This window comes from Lissotriton helveticus, chromosome 5_1, assembly GCF_964261635.1.
Source record: "Lissotriton helveticus chromosome 5_1, aLisHel1.1, whole genome shotgun sequence".
NCBI lineage: Eukaryota > Metazoa > Chordata > Amphibia > Caudata > Salamandridae > Lissotriton > Lissotriton helveticus.
In genome coordinates this window covers 470,442,522-470,466,910 of record NC_136065.1, presented here as the reverse complement: position 1 = coordinate 470,466,910, position 24,389 = coordinate 470,442,522, and the positions used below count along the sequence as shown (strand labels likewise).

Sequence of the window (24,389 nt, the reverse complement as noted above, 5' to 3'; positions counted from 1 at the left end):
GACCCCTCCAGCCATGCCACCGCAGTACCACCGCATGTCGGGGGATCACTTGCAACTTCTGCTAGAGGAAGTTACGGCCCTTTTGGCCAAGGGGGCCATCGAGCGCGTTCCTGGGCCAGAAGTAGGGTGTGGTTGTTACTCCCACTACTTTCTGGTACCCAAGAAGGGCAAAGGGGGCCTACGCCCTATCTTGGACCTATGGAACGTCAACGGCGTTCTCTGGAAGGAGAAGTTCAAGATGCTGACATTGGCTCAGGTCTTAGTTGCCCTAGACCCTGGAGACTGGATGGTAGCGTTGGACTTGCAGGACGCTTATTTTTACATCCCTGTCCTGCCGGCCCACCAGCGTTACCTGCGGTTCATGGTACGCCACAAGCACTTTCAGTTTACCGTCCTCCCCTTCGGCCTTACCAGCGCCCCACGGGTGTTCACGAAAGTGATGGCGGTGGTCGCAGCTCATTTGCGCAGGTTAGGGATTTCAGTCTTCCCCTACCTCAACGACTGGTTGTTGAAGGCGGGCTCGCCCCAGACAGTCGTCGGCCACCTCCAGACTACGGCCGACCTCCTGCACCTGCTGGGGTTCACCATTAAGCATGGGCGGATTTTGCGGATCCACGATTCGCGGATTAAGCGGATCCACGGATCGTGGATCCGCAAAATCCGCGGATTTAGCGGATTTGGGGGCGGGGCTTCATCGAGTGTGTGGGCGGGGCCAAACGGACGGGGCTTCCACGCGAGCGCACATGCCTCTTGTGTGTCTAAAAGGTCAGAGACCGATCAGAGCAGCATCACAGCGGATTATCGATGGTATATTTGGGAAGAAGGCACATCTGCCCAGCCTCCCAACGCTCACGATTTTTTTTGGGCTGATGAATGAGTCACTGCATTTGCGCTTCAACTAGTTCCAGCGACCAAGTGTGTGTTACTATGCAATCGCGCCGAAGTGCGCAGGGGTCCCTTGAGTGAAATGTCCATCATAGTGGGTAAATGGCGGGAAGACGGTGCACACCTCGAGTGTGTGGGCGGGGCCAAACGGACGGGGCGTCCATGCGAGCATGCCTCTTGTGTGTATAAAAGGGCAGAGACCGATCAGAGCAGCAGATTAATTTTTGGGCTGATGAATGAGTCACTGAATTTAAGCTTCAACTAGGGCACATGCTTTATTGATATCTGCAAGTGTTTCCTGTTGAGGTTTATTTTTTTGTGCCAGGACCGTCGTGCCCGAATGAACCCTGCCCTTCATATTTATTCAAGAAGAGTAAAGACACCACCGTTGAAATAATTTACGATGGCGCCGGCAAGCTGCCAGCGCCATCCTGCAATAGTTACTTAATTAGCTTCAACAGGAAGCTCCAACTGTTAAAATAAAGCAGGCGCTCGAGCCCCTGCTGTATCTTATCTATTAGAGCTTCCTGTTGAAGCTAATTAAGTAACTATTGCAGGATGGCGCTGGCAGCTTGCCGGCGCCATCGTTAATTAGGCTCGCTTGAACTTTTGACCGAAAAATCCGCTCCGATCGCGGATTGCGGATTTTCGGTAAATCCGCGAGAGTTCGCGGATCGCGGATTCACCGAAAATCCGCAAAATCCGCGATCGGAGCGGATTTTGCGCTCATGCTTATTCACCATCAATGTGCCGAAGTCACACCTGTGTCCCTCTCAGAAGCTCCTCTCCATCGGAGCGGTTCTGGACTCGGCACAGTTTCGGGTTTATCCTCCCGAGCAGCGGGTTCGGGATATTCAGGCTCTGATTCCGATCTTTCAGCCTTTATCCTGAGTCTCGGTCAGGTTGACGCTGCGGCTTCTAGGGCTGATGGCCTCCTGCATCCTTCTGGTGCATCCCGCCATGTGCCAGATGCAGGCTCTACAGTGGGACCTGAAGTTTCAGTGGGCCCAGCATCAGGGCAACTTGTCCGACCATGTCTTGATCTCGGAGGGCACTGCAAGACAGTTGCAGTGGTGGCTCACGGACCGCGATAGGGTCAGCGGCAGATCCCTCTCCCTACCCCAACCGGAGCACGTAGTTGTGACGGACGCGTCCCTCCAGGGCTGGGGGGCCTCATGGGAGAGGCGGAGATCAGAGACCTCTGGTCTCCGGCGGAGTCCCAGCTCCACATCAACCTTCTGGAGCTGCGGGCGATTCGGCTTGCACTGAAGGCATTCTTCCCCTCTGTCCGGGGGAGTGTAGTGCAGGTGTTCACGGACAACACCACCGCCGTGTGGTACTGCAACAAACAGGGCGGGGTGGGGTCGTGGACCCTATGCCAGGAGGCTCTGCGCCTCTGGCAGTGGCTGGAACATCAGGGCGTGACCCTGGTGGTTCAACACCTGGCAGGTTCTCTGAACGCGAAGGCGGACGAACTCAGCCGTCGGTGCATGATGGATCACGAATGGTGTCTGAACTCGGACGTGGCGCAAGATCTCTTTCAGCAGTGGGGAGAGCCTTGGTTAGATCTATTCGCCACAGAAGAGAACGCACAATGTCATCAGTTCTGCACGTTGGAATTTCCAAGGCGGCACTCGCTCGGAGACGCTTTTCGTCGCGAGTGGAGTTGCGGTCTGTTGTACGCCTTTCCGCCCATACCACTTCTGCCCCGAGTGCTGAAGAAGATCAGGTGCGACCGGGCCCAGGTTATCCTGTGGCTCCGGACTGGGCACGAAGGTACTGGTATCCAGAGCTACTCAGCATGTCTGTCGATCCCCGATTCGTCTGCCTCTTCAGGAGGACCTTCTGTCGCAGCAGCAGGGGACGGTGCTCCACCAGAACCTGTCCAGTCTCCACCTACAAGCTTGGAAATTGAGCGGCGACAGTTGAGTCCATTTGACTTGCCTCCTGAAGTCTGTAATGTCATTCTGGCAGCCAGGCGTCCCTCCACAAAGTCGGTATACGCCTGCAGGTGGAACAGATTTGTGGCATGGTGCACAGCAAAGGCTGTGGATCCTCTCTCTGCACCCCTTTCTGAGGTTCTCCTCTTCCTTCTTTCTCTTGCCCAGCAGGGCTCTGCTCTGGGCACTATCAAGGGCTACCTTTCTGCCCTTTCCGCCTTCTTAAGGCTACCTGATCAGCCATCTTTGTTCAAGTCCCCAATTGTAAATAGGTTTTTGAAGGGCATCACACACATGTTTCCTCCTGTACCTTTCGTGATGCCCCAGTGGGACTTGAACCTTGTACTTACTTACCTTATGTGTGCTCCCTTTGAGCCACTCCATAACTGTCCTCTCCGTCTTCTTACTTTGAAGACTGCTTTCCTGGTTGCCATCACCTCTGCCAGGAGAGTGAGTGAGCTCCAGGCTCTTACTTCCACACCTCCTTTCCTCTCTGTCCATCCGGACAAGGTTGTGTTGCGGACAAGACCCTCTTTCCTGCCCAAGGTTGTCACGGCCTTGCACATCGGGCAGTCCATCACCTTGCCCACCTTCTTTCCGCCTCCGCATCCCTTGAAAGAGGAAGAGAGGCTCCACCGTCTGGACCCAAAACGTGCGCTCTCTTACTATCTGAATCGCACACGCCAGTTCCGGGTGGATGACCAACTCTTTGTTGGTTACGCGGGCGCTAAGAAGGGACGGGCGGTGCACAAGAGGACCATCTCTCGGTGGATCATTTTGTGCATCCACGCGTGTTACTCCTTGGCTAAGAAGGAACCTCCTGTTGGGCTGAGGGCTCATTCCACTCGGGCCACGGCGACTACAACTACCTTGGGCCGAGGGGTGCCCTTGCAGGACATTTGTCAGGCAGCTACGTGGGCCTCGCTGCACACGTTTCTGAGGCACTACTGCCTGGACAGCCAAGTCCGGAGGGATGGCTTCTTTGGCCGTTCCGTTCTCCAGGACTTTCTGGTGTGATTATTGGTTCGCAGACCCACCACCGGGGTTGGTATTGCTGGGGTATCTATTCTAAGGTAAGGAATCTATCACTAACGTGTCTCTTTCAGATGCACAAGTTACTACTTGTGTAACGATATATCTGTAAGAGACATTAGTTAGTGATAGATTCCTTACCGACCCACCCATCCTCCCCTTTCTGCGAACCGATATCTAGGGTTAAGGTCATCCCCTTTCAGGGCCCTAGTTTCATGGCACCAGTGTTGGTTTTTATCATGGCTCTGCGTTTCTGGCGCGGAAAAGCTGTGTATAAGAACTGACGTCAGCACACGGAGGCGGCGTCTAAGTACTCCGACGACGTCATCACGGCGCCCAAGACGCCGACGACTGACGCAGAGCCGCGGACGACGCCTACCGACGCGCATGGGTACTGCTACGCAAAAAAATTCCGGATCCAGTCTAACGCCTGGGGATATTCTAAGGTAAGGAATCTATCACTAACTAATGTCTCTTACAGATATATTGTTACACAAGTAGTAACTTGTGCTTCAGCCTCATACAAACATACATTTTACACAGGGCATACCTTTCCACTGATAAAATAAATATGCACTTTTACATAACTTCATCAGCATGTCCCCGCTGCTTGCAAGAAAATGCAGACTTGCTGCATATGCTGTGGATCTGCGCTTCTCTACAAGAATATTGGAGGGAGGTCATCCTGGCGCTTGCGACAACTACACAGAGGACGCTACCCCAGACTTGGGAGGTGTGCATACTGGGTCTGTACCCTAGACCCAAGACACACAAAGTCACCTCTAGATTTATTGACCTGGTTCTAATTGTAGCTTAGAGGCTAATCACTAAACGTTGGAAACGCGCTGATCCGCCTGCAGCGGCCGGGTGGCGGAACTCTCTTTTAATATGGGCCCAAGCAGAAAGCACAGCACTGCGCAGGGAGGAGATACAGGGGCTCTGCAAGTACCCCATAGCTCAGCACTGGGATGCCATTTTGTCAAGTCTAACGGGTGCAGGTGGGGACTGAGGGTGAGACTCCTCACAGGAGGCTGGACGACCTGCAGGAGAGAATCAGGGAACAGTGGTTGTACCTGAGTAATTCACGAGCACACACAGCACAGACACGAATACTGACCCTCTCGACGATCATTCTAGTGGGAGGCTCCGCTAATATGGGGTGGTTACATAGAAGGAGCAATCGCTGTTCACGCTTTGGTCGGGCGTGGCAATGTGGTGACGATTTATTTCTTTTCCTTTTTTTTTTGTTTCTTTTTATGTTTCATGGTTAAAGGTTTGACAATAACAAATCATATCTGACTTTGCTGTCATTTAGTGCTTGTTTGCAAAGCCACATGCGGTCAGGGACATGTGTGGCTGAGACGGGGTGCACCATTTCTTCTACTCTGTGCAGAAATTGATACTTGTTCACTTGGACATCCGGTGGTTTGAACACGAACTCTGAGGTATGGCCCTGGCCGCAGGAACATTAGACGTGATGGAGATAACGTATGTACCGGACAATGCAATGGACACATCTTAATGTCGGCACTGCGTGCCTGTCACATGTATCACAAGTGCACATGCAGCAATTCATCCCCTCCCCTCTCCCCCCTTTTATTCTGTCTCACTGTCATTTGTAAACTCTCTATTTTACAAAAAGCAAAGAAACATATATTTTTTTTAATGAGGCCTTGTATTAGTGCCAAGGAGATCCGTGATCTCAGAGGCAGAGCAATGTGAGATGACATGCTGCAGGTGACACCTGAAGCAAAGCATCCCCTCTTAGGCAATGCAGATGAAACAGTATTTTGCATAGAGTCCTTTCGCAGCAGGAAACACAGTTACAGTGATTTTCACATATGCATTCAGCAAATGGTGGTCAGTTCATCTGGAAGGTCTGTCATTTGAAGGCTATTTGACAGACAAGAATAGCTCTGACCACACCAACTGTCTGAAGTTGAGAGAGGTCTTTCTAGCTCTCAAAGCTTACCTTCCATCTCTGACAATGAAGAGCATATTAATGCACCCAGAAAGTAGCGCAACCATTCATGTTCTCTCTCGATCTTGTACCCCTCTGGTTGTTAAGAAAGCAGAGGGATACAAGATCGAGAGTGCTCTTGCTGCAAACACAGAAGATCTGGCCGTGGCCAATATCCAGAGGTCTTACCCTGAAAGCATCAACATTCTGGGTTCTCTAAACCAACAAGCGGTCTTCAGTCATTTTTATGAAGAAAATGAAGAATAGGTTCTGGAAGTGGAAAATTATTTAACATAGTTGAAGAGTGGAAAACCCCTCTTCACAACGAATCAAAATAGAACATACTGAGGCTGCACCCAATATTCTGAGGCCCGGATCAATGAGAACGATCCTTTTAATCATTTGGTCAAAGACTTTACTCTGTACCTTTCCTCTGATCCCACTCATTCCAAAATTGCTGTTAAAGCCATGCAAAACTCAGTCAGGGATGATTCTAATAGCAGCCCACTGGAAGAGGCAATGGTGGTACCCTGACCTGCTCACATGTCATGGAGGCCGCACCACAGGCTGCCTTATAGAGAACATCTTTTAGCCTGACTTCATTGGTAAATCCTGTATCTTAACAGGATCCTGCATGTAACAACAATGAACTTGACAGCATGCCTTATGAGGTCAGACAATATGGACATTTCAACGTGTCACCAAGCTTTGAAGCAAAGCACACCGCATAATGAAATGCAACTAAATCTGTATAAGGTGCCAAAATAATGGCCATGACACATTAGTTGCCAAGAGGACATTATCATTCCATTCCTCCTTCACTTGGCACAGAGTTAAATTTTTCTTCCATAAAAATTCATCTTGCTGCAATTGTGGCCTGCAGAAAGACTACAAATCAGCTGTCCTTCAAGATTTCTGTAAACGAAGATTTCTTAGAAGGTCTAAAGGTGTTCACTTCTATCATAGTACCATCTGGTACATGGGAACTGTTCCTAATCTTATCTAAATTAAATGGCCCTCTGTTTGCGCCTACAGCAGTGTAGCAAAACATTTGTTTTCCTAGTTGCATTTTTTGGTGAGCATTTTATTTTGAAAGCAACGACTTCGCAAACTTGCTGTCAAGCATCTTCAAGTATTTGCATCTAATCAAAGAGCATCATTGGAGCATTACACATAGCCTCATATTGTTAAATTTTGCAAATGTGTGCACACATTGTTATACTGGGGGAAATGTTAACAGTGCACTACGAGCTTGCAGCATTTCCTTAGAGCGTTCAACCTGATAATAAAGGCTTTGCATTAATAAACCATAAATTGAAAGTAAGCATTAACATATGAACAATAAGCTCTGATCCATAATGTGGTACTGTAACCAGAGGGTTGGACCTACTTGTCACAAGGACAAAATATGAAAACTTATTGTCCTTGACCCAAAAAGATATGTCCTGAAAGACGGGCTGCCGCCTCCTCGGCTGGGTATTGTTGAGCAATCAAATCAAAAACTATTACTATTTTTAACACATTCTGTCCCTATTTCACTCCACAGAGAAGAACAGACTATGGCAGCGGAAGATCCTACAAGCTGAAGGGGCCCAAGTCTTTTTCACAGATTCCAATTTAAGCCGATCAGGCTGTGCTTTTTCCTCAAGGGTGGGAGGGGTTTTAACATTTTACATGTTGGATGCTGTAGTGCAGTCTTGAAATATGCTCTGTAGGGCTTTCAACATAATGTTTCGGAAGATCGTTGTCGTGTACAGGCTTTTGAAGGGTTCCGCCCATCATATGGACTAAACATAGGGACAGTAGAACCCTTTTAGCATACTCATATGGATAAATATCTAAGAAGTGTTCCAGGGTCGACACGTTCAGAGGGGAATTATTTTAACATTTATGACTTGAATGAAGGTTCCTACATTGCAGAACCAGGACTGCAAGTAAGTAACCATTTCTTCTCCAGTATTAGGGGTGTCTTTCATAGATTCACATGCCTGAATCATTCCCCGTCGTCGGAGTGGGAGTCCCACGGTACATAAAAAAGCAATAAAATGCTATACATATATAGTAATACCAATAGAAATGAACCAGGAAGTAAAACAGCCAATGGTACAGTAGGCAAAAACTTCCACATCTATGACCCTCATAGTCATTATGTATAGTCCAAACTACAGCCAATCAGGCGCCAGCACCCACTAGAATGTTCTCCCCAGAGGCTCAGGCTCTCAGATTTTCTACCGCACATCGTGTGAAGGGAGTCTCCCTGAGCTCTGCTCAGTTTTCTAACTTCTAACTTCATCTGTGTCTTCTCTTCAGGATGTCTTCAAAGAAATCTCTCTTTAGAGCCTGTGACTGCTGTGGTAAGCCTCGGCTTTTTGAGAAAGATCCACACAAAAAGTGTATCTATTGTCTCTACCCAGATCACCAGGCCTCTGATTGTAAGATCTGCAGAACCATGCCTCAGAAGACTCTCAGGGATAGAGAGGGTCGTTTACTGCTGTGGTTGAAGAGGCTAAAGGATTCTTCTAATCCTGTTTCTGAAGTAGGCAGTGTCACCTCTGCTTCCACTTCAGCCTCCAGGAAGAGACCTGCGCCTGAGGGACTGTCATCTCCCAAGGCTAAACTGCCTAAAAAACAACCACCTGCTAAGGGACAGGATCAGCCTTCCCCTTCTCAGGCTGTCCCCACCTCCAAGGGCATGGAAGGCGCTTCTGCTTCCACAAAGGGGAAAAAACTCAAGCTTTCCCTATCTTCTGACAGGATGTTACCACAGACTTCATCTCCGCCTCCTGTGAAGTCCTCTTCAGCTTCCTCGTCGACGAGAACGACGACTTCAGTGACATCTACGGTAACATTTTCATCTCCTAAACCTAGTATGGTTATGTCCTCGTCTACGGCGTCTCCAACGATGGTTTTTGTTTCTGTGAGGCCTATTTCGTCGACGTCGGTCGTCGACGCCTCGTCGTCGACGCCTTTAAAGGCTTTACCGCCGACGAAAAAGACTCCGTCGACGAGCTCGTCGTCAGGCTCTACGCCGTCGACGAAAATAACACCGTCGACGAAGAGTGACTCGTCCACGAAGACGGTCCCGTCGACGAAGAGTGTCCCGTCGACGAAGGGTGTCCCGTCGACGAAAAGTGTCCCGTCGACGAAAAGTGTCCCGTCGACGAAGAGTGTCCCGTCGACGAAGAGTGTCCCGTCGACGAAGAGTGTCCCGTCGACGAAGGGTGTCCCGTCGACGATGGGTGTTACGTCGACGAAGGGTGTTCCGTCAACGAAGACTGTCCCGTCGACGACGAGTGTCCCGTCGACGAAAGGTGTCCCGTCGACGACGAGTGTCCCGTCGACGACGACTATTCCGTTGCCGAAAAGTGTCCCGTCGACGAGAGGTGATCCGTCGACGACAAATCCATCGGGAGTTAACCCTCCGACGACGCCGCAGTTATCCTCATGCACGGCACTACAGGTGTGGTCTCCGTCGACGGTGTTTTTAACACCACGGCAAGCAGCAGACCAACTGCGCAACACTGTAATGAGACTTTCGCCTCTTCGTGTTTCACCTCACAAGGTGTCATCTGAAGTCCCAGACCAACTGCTGGATTCTGACAGTGACAATGAGATGGTCCAGAATACTTTTGGGCAAGCCACTAGTCCATCGGAGTTACATATTAAACTTCAAGATGATGAATATGAGGATTCTCACTCTCCTGCTGAGGTATCGATGCCTGTGAGTACCCCTGTTGCTCAAGTGCCTTTGGATTTAATATCCAACTTACAGTTTATGTTGGACGATTACTATCGGAGGTTTCCCCCTTCGGAATCGGCAGGTTCTGGACAGGCAACTCCAATTTCGGAAACGCCTCCACCCGTGCTCCCATCGGTGTGTCCACCTTCACACCCACAACCTGCTCACGAAGAGGACCCGCAATCCTCGGAAGATGACGACCAACGGGAAGAAGGAGAAGTGGATGATTTATCGGAGTGGGAGGACTATCAGGTACAATCTCCTTCAACATCTCCTCAGACTGCGTCGGCCTCCCCTCCTGTTGATGTAGCGAGTTTTCACTTGCTGATGGAGCGTGCAACCGCACGTTTTCATATGAAAATGGAGCATACTCAACAAGAATGTTTCCTTTACGATTTTAAAGATCAGCCCAGGCGACAAATTAGGACAATACCCATTGTGGAATTCATCTGGAAGGAAGGTGTTAAGGTGATGTCAACGCCGGCTTCTATTCCTCCAGTCTTGCCAAGAATTGATAAGAAATATAAAGCTCCGGACAAGACGCCTGCCTGTCTCATTGGACAAGCAAAACTTGACTCGGTAATTGTCCAGGCGGCCCAGAAAAGGGCCAGAAATCCGTCCTCTGCAGTTACTGCGCCGCCGGATAGAGATGGCAGACGCCTAGACTCAATAGGAAAACGAGTTTCCACCATGGCTGCAACGACTGTCCGTGCTGCCAACGCATTGGCCATCTTAGGTCGGTACGACCGTCAAATGTGGTCTGACATCTCACCATTTATTGATCTGCTCCCTGAGCCATCCAAGGCGGAGGCACTCCAAATTCTCCATGAAGGTCAAAGGACCTCTGAAGAGATAATTGATTCAGCTGTTGATGTGGCATCTACAGGATTTCGCCAATTGGCAGGAGCTGCGGTTCTACGTAGACAGGGGTGGTTACGTTCCACTGCCTTCAGACAGGAAGTACAAAACCGAGTTCTAGACATGCCATTTGATGGCGAATATTTATTCGGCCCCAAGGTAGAGGAGGCCTTACAGACTATCAAAAAGGATACCGAAACAGCCAGATCCTTAGGCACTCTACAATTCCACAAGCCGCCCTTTCGAGGAGCGAGAGGACGAGGAACGTCCTTCAATAGAGGTGGATACCAGCAACAACATCAACAATCCTCATACCGTCAGAGTAATCAGCGCTACCAAAATCAGCGCTACCAGTCTTATGGGCAGAAAAGATCTCAATACACCCCAAACAGGGGTAAGGCTACCTACCGCGGCAAGGACAAGCGACAATGACATTTTTCACCTGCCACCACCGTCTTTCCACCCTCTCAAAAGACTTGGCGGAAGAATATCCAAATTTTACTCCAATTGGCAGTCGATAACAACGGACAAATGGGTCCTGGATATTGTCGCCAGGGGCCATGCCCTAGAATTCGAAAAATTCCCCCCGAATGTACCACCAAAGGGCCCGCCTCCAGCTCACCTGAAGGAGCTGCTTACCCAAATCAAAATGATGATACAAAAAGGAGCTATCGAGAGCGTTCCTCAGAGGATGAGAGGACTAGGATTTTACTCCAGGTTCTTCCTGATCAGAAAGAAGAACGGGGAGTGGCGCCCGATCCTCGATCTTCGTGCATTAAACAAATATCTAAGGAAATTGACATTCCGGATGCTCTCTCTTCAAGAAATTTTGCATCTTCTAACAGCAGGAGATTGCATGGTCACCCTAGACCTCCAAGATGCATATTTCCACATCCCCATCCTACCTCGCCACAGGAAATTCCTTCGCTTCAGGGTGGCTGGCAGGGACTACCAATTCAAAGTCCTTCCTTTTGGACTACGGTCAGCTCCAAGAGTTTTTACGAAAGTTTTAGCTCCAGTAGCTGCGCACCTCCGGCTGGAGGGAATACAAATTTTCCCATATCTGGACGATTGCCTTATAAAGGCCAATTCTCATGGCACCGTTCTAAGTCATCTTCAACAGTGTCTCCACCTGTTTCAGTCTCTAGGCCTGACAATAAATTTCTCCAAATCCCAAATGCAATCGTCTCAAAGAATAGCATTCTTAGGAGCAATGTTGGACACTCACAAATGCAAAGCTTTCGTTTCCAAGGAGAGACAATTGAAAATAAGTCGGCTAGCACAAGATCTCATGCAAAGAAAGTCAGTTTCTGTCCGACTATACAAATCCTTTCTGGGGATGGCATCGGCTTGCATTCCATTACTTCCAAATTGCCGGCTTCATATGAGGCCGCTTCAGGAGGAACTAGCCTTGCAATGGCAACAGGTTTCAGGCACTTTCGAGGACCTCATTCAAATCACACCACTCATGAAGGAGTCTCTTCTGTGGTGGACACAGAGATGTCATCTCAGTCAGGGTCATGCGTTCCTTCAAGAACCACCAAGTCTCACCATCACTACAGATGCATCCCTCGAGGGCTGGGGGGCTCATCTACGAGGCCTCACGATCAGTGGCAAGTGGACTGTGCAACAGAAACTGTGGCACATCAATCGTTTGGAACTGAGAGCCATTTTTCTTGCCCTCAAGGCGTTTTGTGCCATCATTCAGAACACCAATGTGTTGATAAGAACAGACAACACAACAAGTATGCACTACGTAAACAAACAGGGAGGAACTCGATCTCTTCTCCTGTCTCAAGAGGCGCAGGAATTATGGACATGGGCTCTTCACCACAATGTACAGTTGCAGGCGGTGCATGTTCCGGGAACGGAAAACGTACTTGCGGACGCACTCAGCAGGACAACGATCACCAACCACGAATGGGAGCTTCACCAGAACACAGTGGACCACATCTTTCATCAGTGGGGTTGGCCAGACCTGGACCTATTTGCGACAAGTACCAACAGCAAATGCCTGAGCTTCGCCAGCTGGCACCCCCACAAGAATTCTCTGGGGAATGCGTTCTCCATCGATTGGTCCCTGAGGTTTGCGTACGCTTTCCCACCGATTCCGTTAGTCCCCAAGGTTCTGCGGAAGATGAGGAAGGAACCTTGCCGACTGATCCTGATCGCGCCCAGATGGCCGCGCCAGTATTGGTTTACGGAGCTCCTCCTACTATCAGAGAGCAAACCAATTCAGTTACATCCAATCCCGAACTTGCTCAGTGTTCAGGAGGGTCAAGTCTTCCATCCGGACCCAGCATCGCTGAGATTAGCGGCTTGGCTCCTGAACACCATGAGTTTGCACACTTGAACATCCCGGCAGACTGTAAAGAGGTGTTGGCCAAAGCTAGAGCACCCGCTACCATCAAGACTTACAGTCTCAAATGGAAACGCTTCTGTATCTGGTGCCGTTCAGCAGGTGTTCACCCTTTTTTGGCAAAGCCTGAGGAAATTCTTCCTTTTTTCTTGCAGTTGGCACGAACAGGTCTGTCCCATGCTACCTTAAAGGTATTTCTGGCTGCAATATCCAGATATCGACAGGATGGGTCCAATTCTCTATATTCAGCAAGAATTATCCAACAGTTCTTTAAAGGCCTCTTTCGAATGTTCCCTCCCGTACGTCGTCCACCTCCTTTGTGGCATCTGAATGTGGTCCTGGGTCAACTCATGCGTCACCCATTTGAGCCCATCCATCGTGCTGACTTGAAGTATCTTTCGTGGAAGGTATCACTGCTTTTAGCCTTAACATCCGCCAAGAGAGTTAGTGATATCCAAGCTTTCACTGTTCATCATCCTTTCCTCCAATTCACAAGCGATTCTGTCATACTTCGCACAAATCCCAAATACATTCCTAAAGTACCTTCGGATTTCCATCTGAACGAACCTGTTGTTCTTAAATCATTTTTTCCAGACCCGCAAACTCCTGCGGAAAGAGCTTTACACTCGCTTGACATTAGAAGATGTCTTAAATTCTATCTACAAAGAACTTCTACTGTACGCACCTCTGACCAGTTGTTCATTACTTACGGTGCGATTCGTAAGGGGCAGGCAGTATCAAAACAGACTATTGCAAGATGGATATCTGCTGCCATTGCCTTTTGCCATGCACAGGCTGGGAGACCTTTACCATCTGCGCCCAGAGCGCACTCTACAAGAGCAGTCTCCTCATCTACGGCCTTATTTGCTGGAGTCCCTCTTCAGCAGATCTGCAAAGCGGCTACTTGGGCGAGTCGCCATACCTTTACCAGACATTACTGTCTAGAGTCCATCAGCGAGGCTGATACTTCTGTGGGTCGAGCTGTTCTACGGAATCTGTTTCATTAAGGTGAGCCTCTGTTTCCCACCTCCTTGTTTTCTGCTGTCAGACGCTTCTTATGTTATGTTTTCACATATTTTCATGATTGCATTATGTTATGCTTTATACCATAGGTGTATATTCACTTTGCATTGTTATTTGCATTACTAACTGACAAGCTGGGTGTTATGAGCGTCTGTTCAGCAAAGATATGTACTGCTAGCTACTCTGATTCAGGCATGTGAATCTATGAAAGACACCCCTAATACTGGAGAAGAACAATAGTTACTTACCTGTAATCTGTGGTTCTCCAGTATTGGTGTCTTTCATAGATTCACATGCAACCCGCCCACCTCCCCTCAGAGGCTTTTTAGGCTATTGTGGTTTACCTTCACTCCTTGCGAGAAAATCTGAGAGCCTGAGCCTCTGGGGAGAACATTCTAGTGGGTGCTGGCGCCTGATTGGCTGTAGTTTGGACTATACATAATGACTATGAGGGTCATAGATGTGGAAGTTTTTGCCTACTGTACCATTGGCTGTTTTACTTCCTGGTTCATTTCTATTGGTATTACTATATATTTATAGCATTTTATTGCTTTTTTATGTACCGTGGGACTCCCACTCCGACGACGGGGAATGATTCAGGCATGTGAATCTATGAAAGACACCAATACTGGAGAACCACAGATTACAGGTAAGTAACTATTGTTCTTCCAGGTCTTTAGGCCAAATCTAGCATATGGTGTCCAGTTCTGATGTCCCACTTTGGCATACTGTATCCAATTCTAAAGGGGAGATGCCTCGTATTGGGTTTTGTTCTAAAGAGCACATCACATGTATTGTTGGTTTTTGAGTGCCTCAAAGGAAGGCCTACCGAGCTTGAACGAGAAACTCATGTGCTACTGGTGGTCTCACTTGTTGTCAGGTAGTCAAGTTCCTAAGCACACAACTACACTGGAAAATCGGACGGCAGGGGTTTGCAGTACTTTTCCCACAAATGATGAACTCTGTGCCACGCGATATCAAAACAATACACCCTTTGTTGAGGTTTAGAAAAGGAAATAATATTTAGCTATGCCCCATTAGCAGACTGTAACTTGTTAGCAAATAATTTTATTTAAGCAAAGACTTCTTTAGACATTTTTTTAGCGTGTGATGCAAATGAATTAATATGAAAATTGAAAATGAGCCTGCAGATGTGGTCAGTTGTGATCAAGGGTCCCGTTTTAGGAAGGTACTGAGGCTCGTGAGCTTATGGGGCTACTCAGGATTAGTTATTAGTCTGCATGGGTGGGAAATGATCCGTGTATAGGAGGTTACCGTTGTAGTGTGAGAAGAATCATTGTTGGTTTGACCTGGGTTAAGCATTTGCTCAGAGGATGTAATTGGTCTGCATAGATATGATTCCGGGTTTTCTTTGAAGAGATTATAATTTGCTCATAGGATGGAGAGAGCCTGCTTGTAATTTATGGCCCTCTTTGAAGGTGTTGTATAAAAGTTCTGGTCAGTAGAGATTAAGAATTAAGCTCTGGTCTGATTTTTTTTTTGTGCTTGACATGTTTTTATTGATAGTAGTACATCACATCTCACGACAATGTAGTATATTTGTTGGTGTTGCAAACAGCAGTATTACAGTTCAACGATCGCCGTCATTCAACATAAATGAGGCATTATTCCACCACAATTGGTGCTGAGGAACTGTTGCATTTTTCTCATCATTTCCAACAAATGACTACACATCTCTTAGTAGCATCAGCTTAGCAAGGAGCAAGCCCATGCCTCAATCCCACATGAACAAGAGAAAGGAAACCCTGCAAAAAACAAACAATATAAACTACACAGCAGCAGACACCCACAGTGGTATCCCCTCCCCACGACCCTGGCCCTGCCGACAAAGGGGAGGATGGTGGTGGGGGTGAGATCAAGCGTGAAAGTCTGAAAAGGTTTAAATCCTTCTAGATGTTGGTTAAGTACTTGCTTGGTGGCAGATAACGGTCTGTTCATTGAGGTGACTGGAGTTGAAGGAGTAGCTAGGAGGACTGTAAGGAAGATGGGCGTTTTCTCAGAGGGAAAATTATATGCTCTGAGAAGTGAAAGGGTCTGCTAGGATACTGGTGGAGTTCTGGATGGAGGCGGTTGGAATTCCACCATGAGAAGAGTCTCCGATCAGTTCATAGTACAATCAGAAGGGCAAGACATCCAGACCCAGGACAGTAAGTGCTAAGTGAAGTTTAAGGGTCTGACAAGGGTATGGACGGTGTTGGAGCTTATTAAAGATTAGGTCCAAGATGTTAAATGTCTTCTGGAAGTATATTAATCACCCCTGAAGAGCGTATGGTTCTTACCAGAATAGATTAAATGCTTGCTTGGACAAGGTTAAAGGACTGATCAGACAAAGTTGATTTTAGGAAAATTCCAATTCTTATAACAGCCCCTCTCTGTGTATCTAAATTTCTTCTTAGGTTTGGCCATGTTCTGTGTGGATTTATTGCAGGCAAGGAATCTGAATTAATGGAGGCTCTCACCGATGCAGAAATTACCACTTCCATGATAGAGATCCTACGGAGATTTACTGGTGAGTGTGTAAAACATGATGATGTCAGTTAACTTGGGTGACACTAGGCTTCTGTGTGTGTAAAATGTGTGTGTGTGTGTGTATATATATGTCACAACAGGATCCCATCAGTGCAACCCTCCAGGAGAGCGGCGAAGTACCAGGAAACAGACTCCGTAGCCAAGGCTTAATGCTTAGTGCTGTTTATTCATAGCGCAAATGTTCAAATGAGGCGTTTCGGCCGCCCGACATGCGGCCTTGATCACATAGCGCTTGCAATAGTGGAAGGGTGCAATATATACAGTGTAACAAGTGGCAGTATTTTTACTATGTTCATCACAATGATTCAACAGGTTTGCAACGTGTGGTAAAGCAACATTTGTGACATCATAGATTTACTACATGTAATTTTCTGCAATGCGCCTAGACAGAGTGAACAGATTATAAAAGCTGAGCACATGGCTCAGAACCGGTGCTGGCCACATATGTTCTGTGCCTGCCAACGAGGCTCCTGGGCATTAGATAACATTCGTATAAATGCAATCAGCCCGCTGGGTAAGTGCGTGAAACCCCGCGCGTATGCCAGTATGAGCTTATCTTGACTGCACGCATAAAATCAAAGACCTCGGTGCATTTTGGGCGGCATGCGGCGTGTGCAACAATGTTCGATGCGACCTGAGTTAACACAAGTGTGACTGTCAGCGGCCTAGGGAAATCCCTTTATTATGACTTGGTGGCAGCGGGAGTGTTTAGCTCGTGGGTAAATACATCTCCCAGTTAGAGGATCTGTTCTCAATGTGTCAAATGGCGCCTGGCGTGCAGGGTGCTGTCCACTTTAGAGATGAAAGATGGTAAAACGTTGCAACTCGCAATAACTAACTGCATGAATGCTGCCTGCCACTGGTCGTGTAAACAGTGAAAATGAGGAAAGGGGTAACGGTGGTTACGTGAGCCTAATGAGCTTGTATTTACAATGTGAGGCTGGTGTGTTAGTGCTAATGCGCAAATATACAGTGAGTGTTGAAGATGTGAAGCCTACCTCACAGGCATTGGAGCTAATCACAAATGCCTAGTGCGTGAAATAAAGGAAATATAGAAGCGTCCTGATGTCGATCTATCTACCATCAATTAACTTGCATCTCTGGTGAGCCACAATATAACCTGGATAGCCAGTGAATTGAGGCTGTGAATAAAACCAAATCAAAATATATCATGGATAGTGCCTGACAGGTATACGGGGATATGTATGTCCTATCACACAATCAAATATGTTCAAATACACTGTGGACTGGAGGTCCGCACATTGCATGCATATAACGGAATGAATACTCAGGGTTTACTCGTAGCTATGGCTCAATCCAAATGACACAAAGCATAATGATAAAAAATCCATGTGTATAAAAATAGACTAGAAAGAAGAAACTAAGTGCAGACACAGAGTTAAACAGCTACAGCAGGAAAAAATATATATACACAGTATTTACATTCATGTTGCCATTAGAAAACAGGAGATATGTTACCGAGGAATGCCCACTTGCAGTTAAGGAAAACTCCTTCAAATACCTGGGTGTCTGGGTGACACCTGAACTGGAACAATTTTTTTCCCAAAACTTAGTCCCTATAATCGAGAGATTTGGGCGAGATGTGCTTCATTGGCGAGGTCTGCCTATAACCCTTCTGTGCAAAGTGCCCCTATTTAAAATGATGACTCTTCCCCGATTCCTCTATGTGCTAGAAAATACCCCATTCCGGGTCCCCACTAAATATTTCAGGAAACTGGATGCAATGTTCTCGGGTCTTCTGTGGAGTAAGAAACCTGCTTGTATATCTAAGGTTAAATTGACTCGTAGCTGGTACGACGGCGGGATAGCTTTACTACTGGGCAGCCCATTTGAAAATCATCAATCAGTGGCTACATACTCCCCACACAGAACCGGCCTTTCAGGCGGATAGGTACGAGCTGGGTGAGGCGGGGGTCTTGGCTGCACTGAATGATAAAAAGCGCTCCCGGTCACTTATAGGACCAACGGCACATACAACCAGTATATGGTATGCGGCGCAGACCCGTTTGAAGTGTACTGAGAAGGCAATATCTGGGCTCTGGGACGAGTGTCTCCTCAACTACTTGTGAAATGGTTCGCATAATTCTATTCCAGTATCCTTCAATCTTGGGGCATTGCCATATGGTGTGATAAAATGTCCCCACCTCACTGCATCCTCATAGACAAAAGCGGTGTGTCGCCCGCCCTATTATGTACAGTGTGTCCCTCGTGTAGTATATGCGATGCAGCAGTTTCAACTGTACTAGTCATAGTCTGGAGGGTATGGCTGTTTTTCGTGGGGAGGACAATGCAGTCTGCCAGTCCGCTTCGTCAAAGTCCCCTACGTCAGCCACCCATTTGAGTTTCAATTTTAGTGTGGGGTCTGGAGTATTGTTAACCAATTTACGGTAAGTAAATGACGTCGCCTTCTTGAGCATGTGCTCTGTGCGCAGCCTGCCCTCCAGGGGGGTGGATTCAGGTATCTCCGTGCCCTGGGAAAGTACCGACTCAAGGGCATGCTTGATCTGCACGTACCAGAATTTCTCAGTTGGCGCCATGTCGTATTGGGTCTGTAACTGCGCAAAGGGTATGATTTAACCTTTCTTCCATAGGTCCCCCACTGAGGATATGCCAATGAGATCCCATGCCCCAAAGCCTGTACTGTTGCGGAGTTTGCCCAGGCAACGTGCCGACCATAGGGGGGTCATTTGGGTGATATTTCACTCTTGATCTATACTGTCGTATTTTCTGTCTTCAAGATGATAAATCTGACTTTTCTTCAAATTGACTTGCCGACAGTTTTGTGTCTCCTACAAAGTTAAAAAATGTGCCGTCAATGTGTGTGAAAATATTAAATACAAAACAAAAAGCTTTGAGATACATCTGAAGTTATACAGGACAAAAAATACATAGAAAGGTAACAATACACACTCCAGGAATGTTGGATGTAATGTAAGGAAACTTGGATGTGATGGAAAGAAAACTAACTACCCATATGGATTGTTGATGATCTCAATTTAAGGGGCACTTGTTCCTTAACCTAAGTGAACCCACATTTCCTCATCCTTATTCAATCCTCTTGGGTAGACCGTATCGTATTTGATAATTAATCTAGATTCCTAACATCTCAGTTCCTTCACTCTGTCTCCTCCCTGCTCAGATCTAGGAATTCTATCAAAGGCACAATATCGCAGTAAGGATACTTTTTTATTGTGTTTCTCTTTAAAATGCCTAGCAACCGGATACTGTCTATCTTCGTTAATGATTGCTCTAGTGTGTTCTAATATCCTCTTCTTGACTGGGTTTATTGTGCTACCAATATACACCAGTGGACACGGGCAACTAAGAGCATAGATGCAGAAATCTGATGTACACGTTAGATGTTTTGAAATGATAAACGGTTTATGGTCTGTGGACAATATTATTTCTTTACATTTGGAACTGTTTTTACAGGCTTTACAGGAGGAACAGGGAAAAACCCACAAATGGGATTAGCCACTTTATCATCAGGTGTCAAAATACTACATAGTAGATCAGATAACGCAGGGCATTTTCTATAGGTGATTTTCGGTTGTCCCCCCACAAATTTGTTTAGTGTAGAGTCCGTATTCAAGACATGCCAATATTTTTTCAAGCATTTACGCATTTCCCAAGCTGATTATTATATGCAGTAATGAACCTTAAAGGTTCAGACTCATTGGCTGACTTGGGTTTGCTGACTAGTGTGGTTGTTCTGTCAATTTTAGAAACTTTTGAACAAGCTTGCTTTACCATTTTCTGTGAGTACCCTCGTTCAAGAAAGCGGTCAGTCATAATCTTGCATTCTTTCTGGAATAGCTCTTCCGAGCTGCAGTTCCTCTTTGCTCGTAGGAGCTCTCCAAATGGGATACTGCTAATGAGATTCCTAGCATGGCAGCTGTTTGCATGCAATATGCTATTGCCAGCGGTTGTCTTTCTGAACAATTTACTTGTAAGTTTGTCCTTTTGGACAGTGACTTCCACATCCAGGAATTCAATTGTTTTCTCATGTACAGTATTGGTGAACTTTAGATTGTAGTTGTTACTGTTGAGTTCCACCACAAACTTATTGGCCTCCTCTTCTGTTCCCCTCCAAATACAAACCACGTCATCTATATACCTCACCCAGAGGACCACCTTGTTGGTAAAGGCACTGATGGTACTGGCCACCTGCTCCTCCCACCAGCCCAGATATAATCCAGCGTAACTGGGGGCGAAGCAGGTTCCCATCGCGGTTCCCTGGGTTTGACAATAGATGACATGATTGTACAGAAAGTAATTATTCGATAGGCATGTTTCCATCATAGACAGTATCATATCTGTGTGTTTCAAATACATGGGTTCACGTTTTCTCAAAAAATGACCTGCTGCTTCCATTCCCAACCTATGGGGTATGCAGGTGTATAGACTATTTACGTCTAGTGTCATAAGTAGCAAATCATTGGACCACTGTACCTGATTGATTACATTTAAAACATCTCGAGTATCTTGAATATAAGATGGTAACTTGTGTACAAACGGTCTTAAAAAATGGTCAATGTACTTGGATGTCTTTTCATATGTGCTACCTATTGAAGACACAATCGGACGACCTGGAGGGGTGGTATTGTTTTTGTGTATTTTCGGCAGCAAATACATAACTGGCAATATAGGATGATCACATCGTAAGAACTAGTACTCCTCATCTGACAACAGTTTCTCGTGTTTCCAATTCAATAGCTTGGCTTTATAAACATCATTGCTTTTCTCAAAGTTAAGTCTGTTGCTAATTTGATAACTATCTTTATCACTTAACTGTCGTTTACCCTCATCCAAATACATTTGCCTAGGCCATACCACCACATTTCCACCCTCATCTGATTTTTTGATAATGATGGACTTGTTTTCCTGAAGTTCCTTTTGGGCTATGCGTTGGTTAATGCGAAGATTACCACCTACTGGTTTTTGTAGTTTGTCCAATTTCTTAAATTCAGAAATGACGCCTTTTTCGAATATTTCAATGGCATCATTGTGAATTTGGGGAAGAAAACGTGATTTAGGTTTAAATTGACTCCCACTTGCCCAGTCAATAATCAAAGGTTCATCATTAACCATTTCTGACAATGATTCAACTGCCTCAGGTTGATTACCCAATTCTCTTGTGTCAGGGTCTGCGATATTGGGCCTCACATTGATTTCTCCTAGATTCTTATTTTTAGTCTCAAACCATTTTTTTAATTTTAGTTTTCTTATAAAGTGAAATAGATCTATTCTACCCTCTGTGTAGTTAAATCTGCTTGTGGGGCAAAATGTCAGACCCCATGACAAAACATCAATTTGATCAACAGACAGTTGTATATTGGAAAGGTTAACTACCGTAAATGAGTCCTTCATTATGGCACAGTCTTCCCCCTTGTAAACATTCCCACGTAGGTGTCCATAGAGCCTTGTTTCTTTGAATTTCCTCTGTTGCCTCCTCTTGCGCCTCTTCCTCGACCGCCATTGGGGGTATCTTGAGGACCAGGGCTTGATGATCCCTGTCGACCTTGGGCCATTAGATCGAATTCTTTTAAAATTTTGGATTTTACTCCGCTCATTTCATTCTCTTCCCCTTCAGCTCCAGATAACGCTTGTACTGGAATAGTTTCATCTGAAACATTATTCTCTTATTCTGCCGCTTCTGGTAATGCAGTTCTGGCCGTACTTGGTTCCTGTATTGGTTTTCCATGCCGTGTTTTATTAAGTTCCCTAAGATGATCAAACTTTTTTCCAAAGGTAAAGATCTGACTCAGATCATAGTCGAGCTGATCTCTATGGAAATTGCTTTGCTTTTTTAATTTAATTTCCTGCTCCGCTTTTTCCAATCGTGTTGTTAATTTTTTCATTTCTGTTTTAAACTCTTCATTGGAATATAATGCTTGTAATTGAGTTGTTAATTCTTCTATTTCTTTGGCCAGTCTTTCTGTGTCCTTTGTGGCATATTTAACCAATAATTTTAACATAATTGTGGAGCATTGATGGTTATTTTGTACCCATTCCTCAATCAGTTCTGGATCCGGCTCACTAAAAGTGGGGGTAATAAAAATGCGCAATCCATGCGGAACCCGGCCACAGTCAATATATTTTTGAAGGGTGGTGGCCTCCCACCATTTCGCTTGTTCGAGTTTAGCGCATTTCCATAGTTTGTCTCACAGTTCTTTCTTTCCCGTCCCGGAATTAATGGTACCATTCACTTTGTTGTTGTCCGAGTTTTTATCAAGCGGGAAAAACAGCAATTCTGCTGCTACCATTCTCGAAGCTACTCTACTTGCTGTTTGCATGTTGTTTAGATTTCATAGGAAAGCAACATACGTTAGTTTCCTATGATAAGTATCACTCACGTTTCGGTGACTGGCCGCTGCAAAACCACGCCGTTGTCCGCCTGCTTACTCCTCGTGTATAGTGACGATACTGGAAGTTGAGAAATGCTCTCCTGATCTCCGGTAATCCACAACGTCTCCGACCTGTCCTCCAACCGGACGGACCGATGAGTCACCTGGAAACTACGGGGGCTCCTCCTTCTTCCAATTTTGAGTTCACACAGAAGAGATGCGGGCACGGAGATTTTTCCAAATGGAAGTAAACGAGAAAATATAATTGCGGGTCTCCGAGCCACTTAATGGCGGCGGGCTCGAGGTGAGGTCGCGACCCTCCACACAAATTATTTGGATTTTCGTGTTGTCGGAAAAAATCCACTCGAGCCACAGATTCGTCCTTGATTCGTGAGTTTATTTATCAAAACATGCCACAAGTAAACACCCGACGTGTTTCAGTGCCAGAGCACCTTGGTCACGGGTCAAATAACGTTTGTGCAATCCCAATACAAATAGTGCAATTCATTTCCATAGAAGTAGGACTACTCTGTCTTTACATTCAAATGATAGTGGCAGACATATTGGAGTGGTGTTTTTGCGTTGTGACAGCGTTTTTCTAAATATAAATAAAGTTTATACAAAACGACTTTTTAGTCATATTTAAATGAGTGACACAACCTGATCTTATAAAAGTTGGTTTCTCCCCATTAACAAGTACATGGGCTAATTGATAACAACTCATATTGTGTACGAGATCATGCTCCGTTTGGTCTGTACCCAAATTTCGCCCTAGTGGGCCATTATGCAGACCGATTTGCAATATTAATCGGATCCTGGGGGTCCCTGGTGGGCTAGTTGGCCCCCAGGGACCACCAGTATTCAAGTGGGTAATTGTAAAAAAAATCAAAATTAATCAGAAGAAGAAAAAGAGAACCAGGAAAACTCAGATACAACATTTGATACCGGGGAGAGCACTGTTACGAAGTAATTTTGACTTTAGTCAAATTAAGAGAGAGAAGCTCTTTTATATCACCTTGGGCTCATCCTGGGTGTAGTTGGCCCACAGAAGGATTGAAAAACATTTACGTGAAAGTCTTTTGTGACCCATGTTTCTTGATAACAAACCACATCAAATAATTTACCAGTTTCAAGCAAGTCTGGATTATCCAATATCTTCCCAATGCCTGACACCCTCCAAGCAAGGAAGTGCAAAGCTCCTAATCTGACTGTCTTGGGTTGTGAAATGGCTTTAGGTGACTAAACTCCTGCAGCAATAACCAGTTTAGCCTCAGACGCAGTGGAGTTAGGGTTTGGCAAGAAAGGAAGTCAATCAGTATCTGAGAGGCCGGAAAGCGGTGCAAAGTGATTTTCGTTAGCTAGAAGGTCCGTATCCATACTAGTGATCGCAACTCCCGGCCCCTTTGTTCTATTTGTTCAGCCTGATAAAAATGCAGAACGATAAAAAAAAGTCAAGAGGAAATGCACAGATCTTGGCATGGGCTGTAGCCAAGTGCTCAAAACGATAAAGTAAGAAGCTTACCAGCTATCTACTTCTAAAATTAAAAACAACACAGTCTCCTGAAGTAGACTGGGAAGCATAACTGATCCAACTAACACTGTGAACCGTAAGAATGTCATCCATCAAATTGTTGCCCCACCCTAATTTGGTCACCAGCCAGTGGCGGGCTCTCAG

General features: G+C 46.3%; 1 protein-coding gene across 5 annotated transcripts in view; it reads left to right on the top strand.

Moving 5' to 3' along the window:
* The window catches only part of PAOX (polyamine oxidase), a 691,001-nt gene that overhangs the window by 600,281 nt on the left and 66,331 nt on the right, over window positions 1-24,389 (top strand). For all 5 annotated transcript variants that reach the window (XM_078642766.1, XM_078642765.1, XM_078642763.1 and 2 more), the window contains exon 6: window positions 16,214-16,326. In XM_078642766.1, coding sequence (XP_078498892.1) covers window positions 16,214-16,326 — 113 coding nt within the window. The remainder of the gene's footprint in view (window positions 1-16,213; window positions 16,327-24,389) is intronic.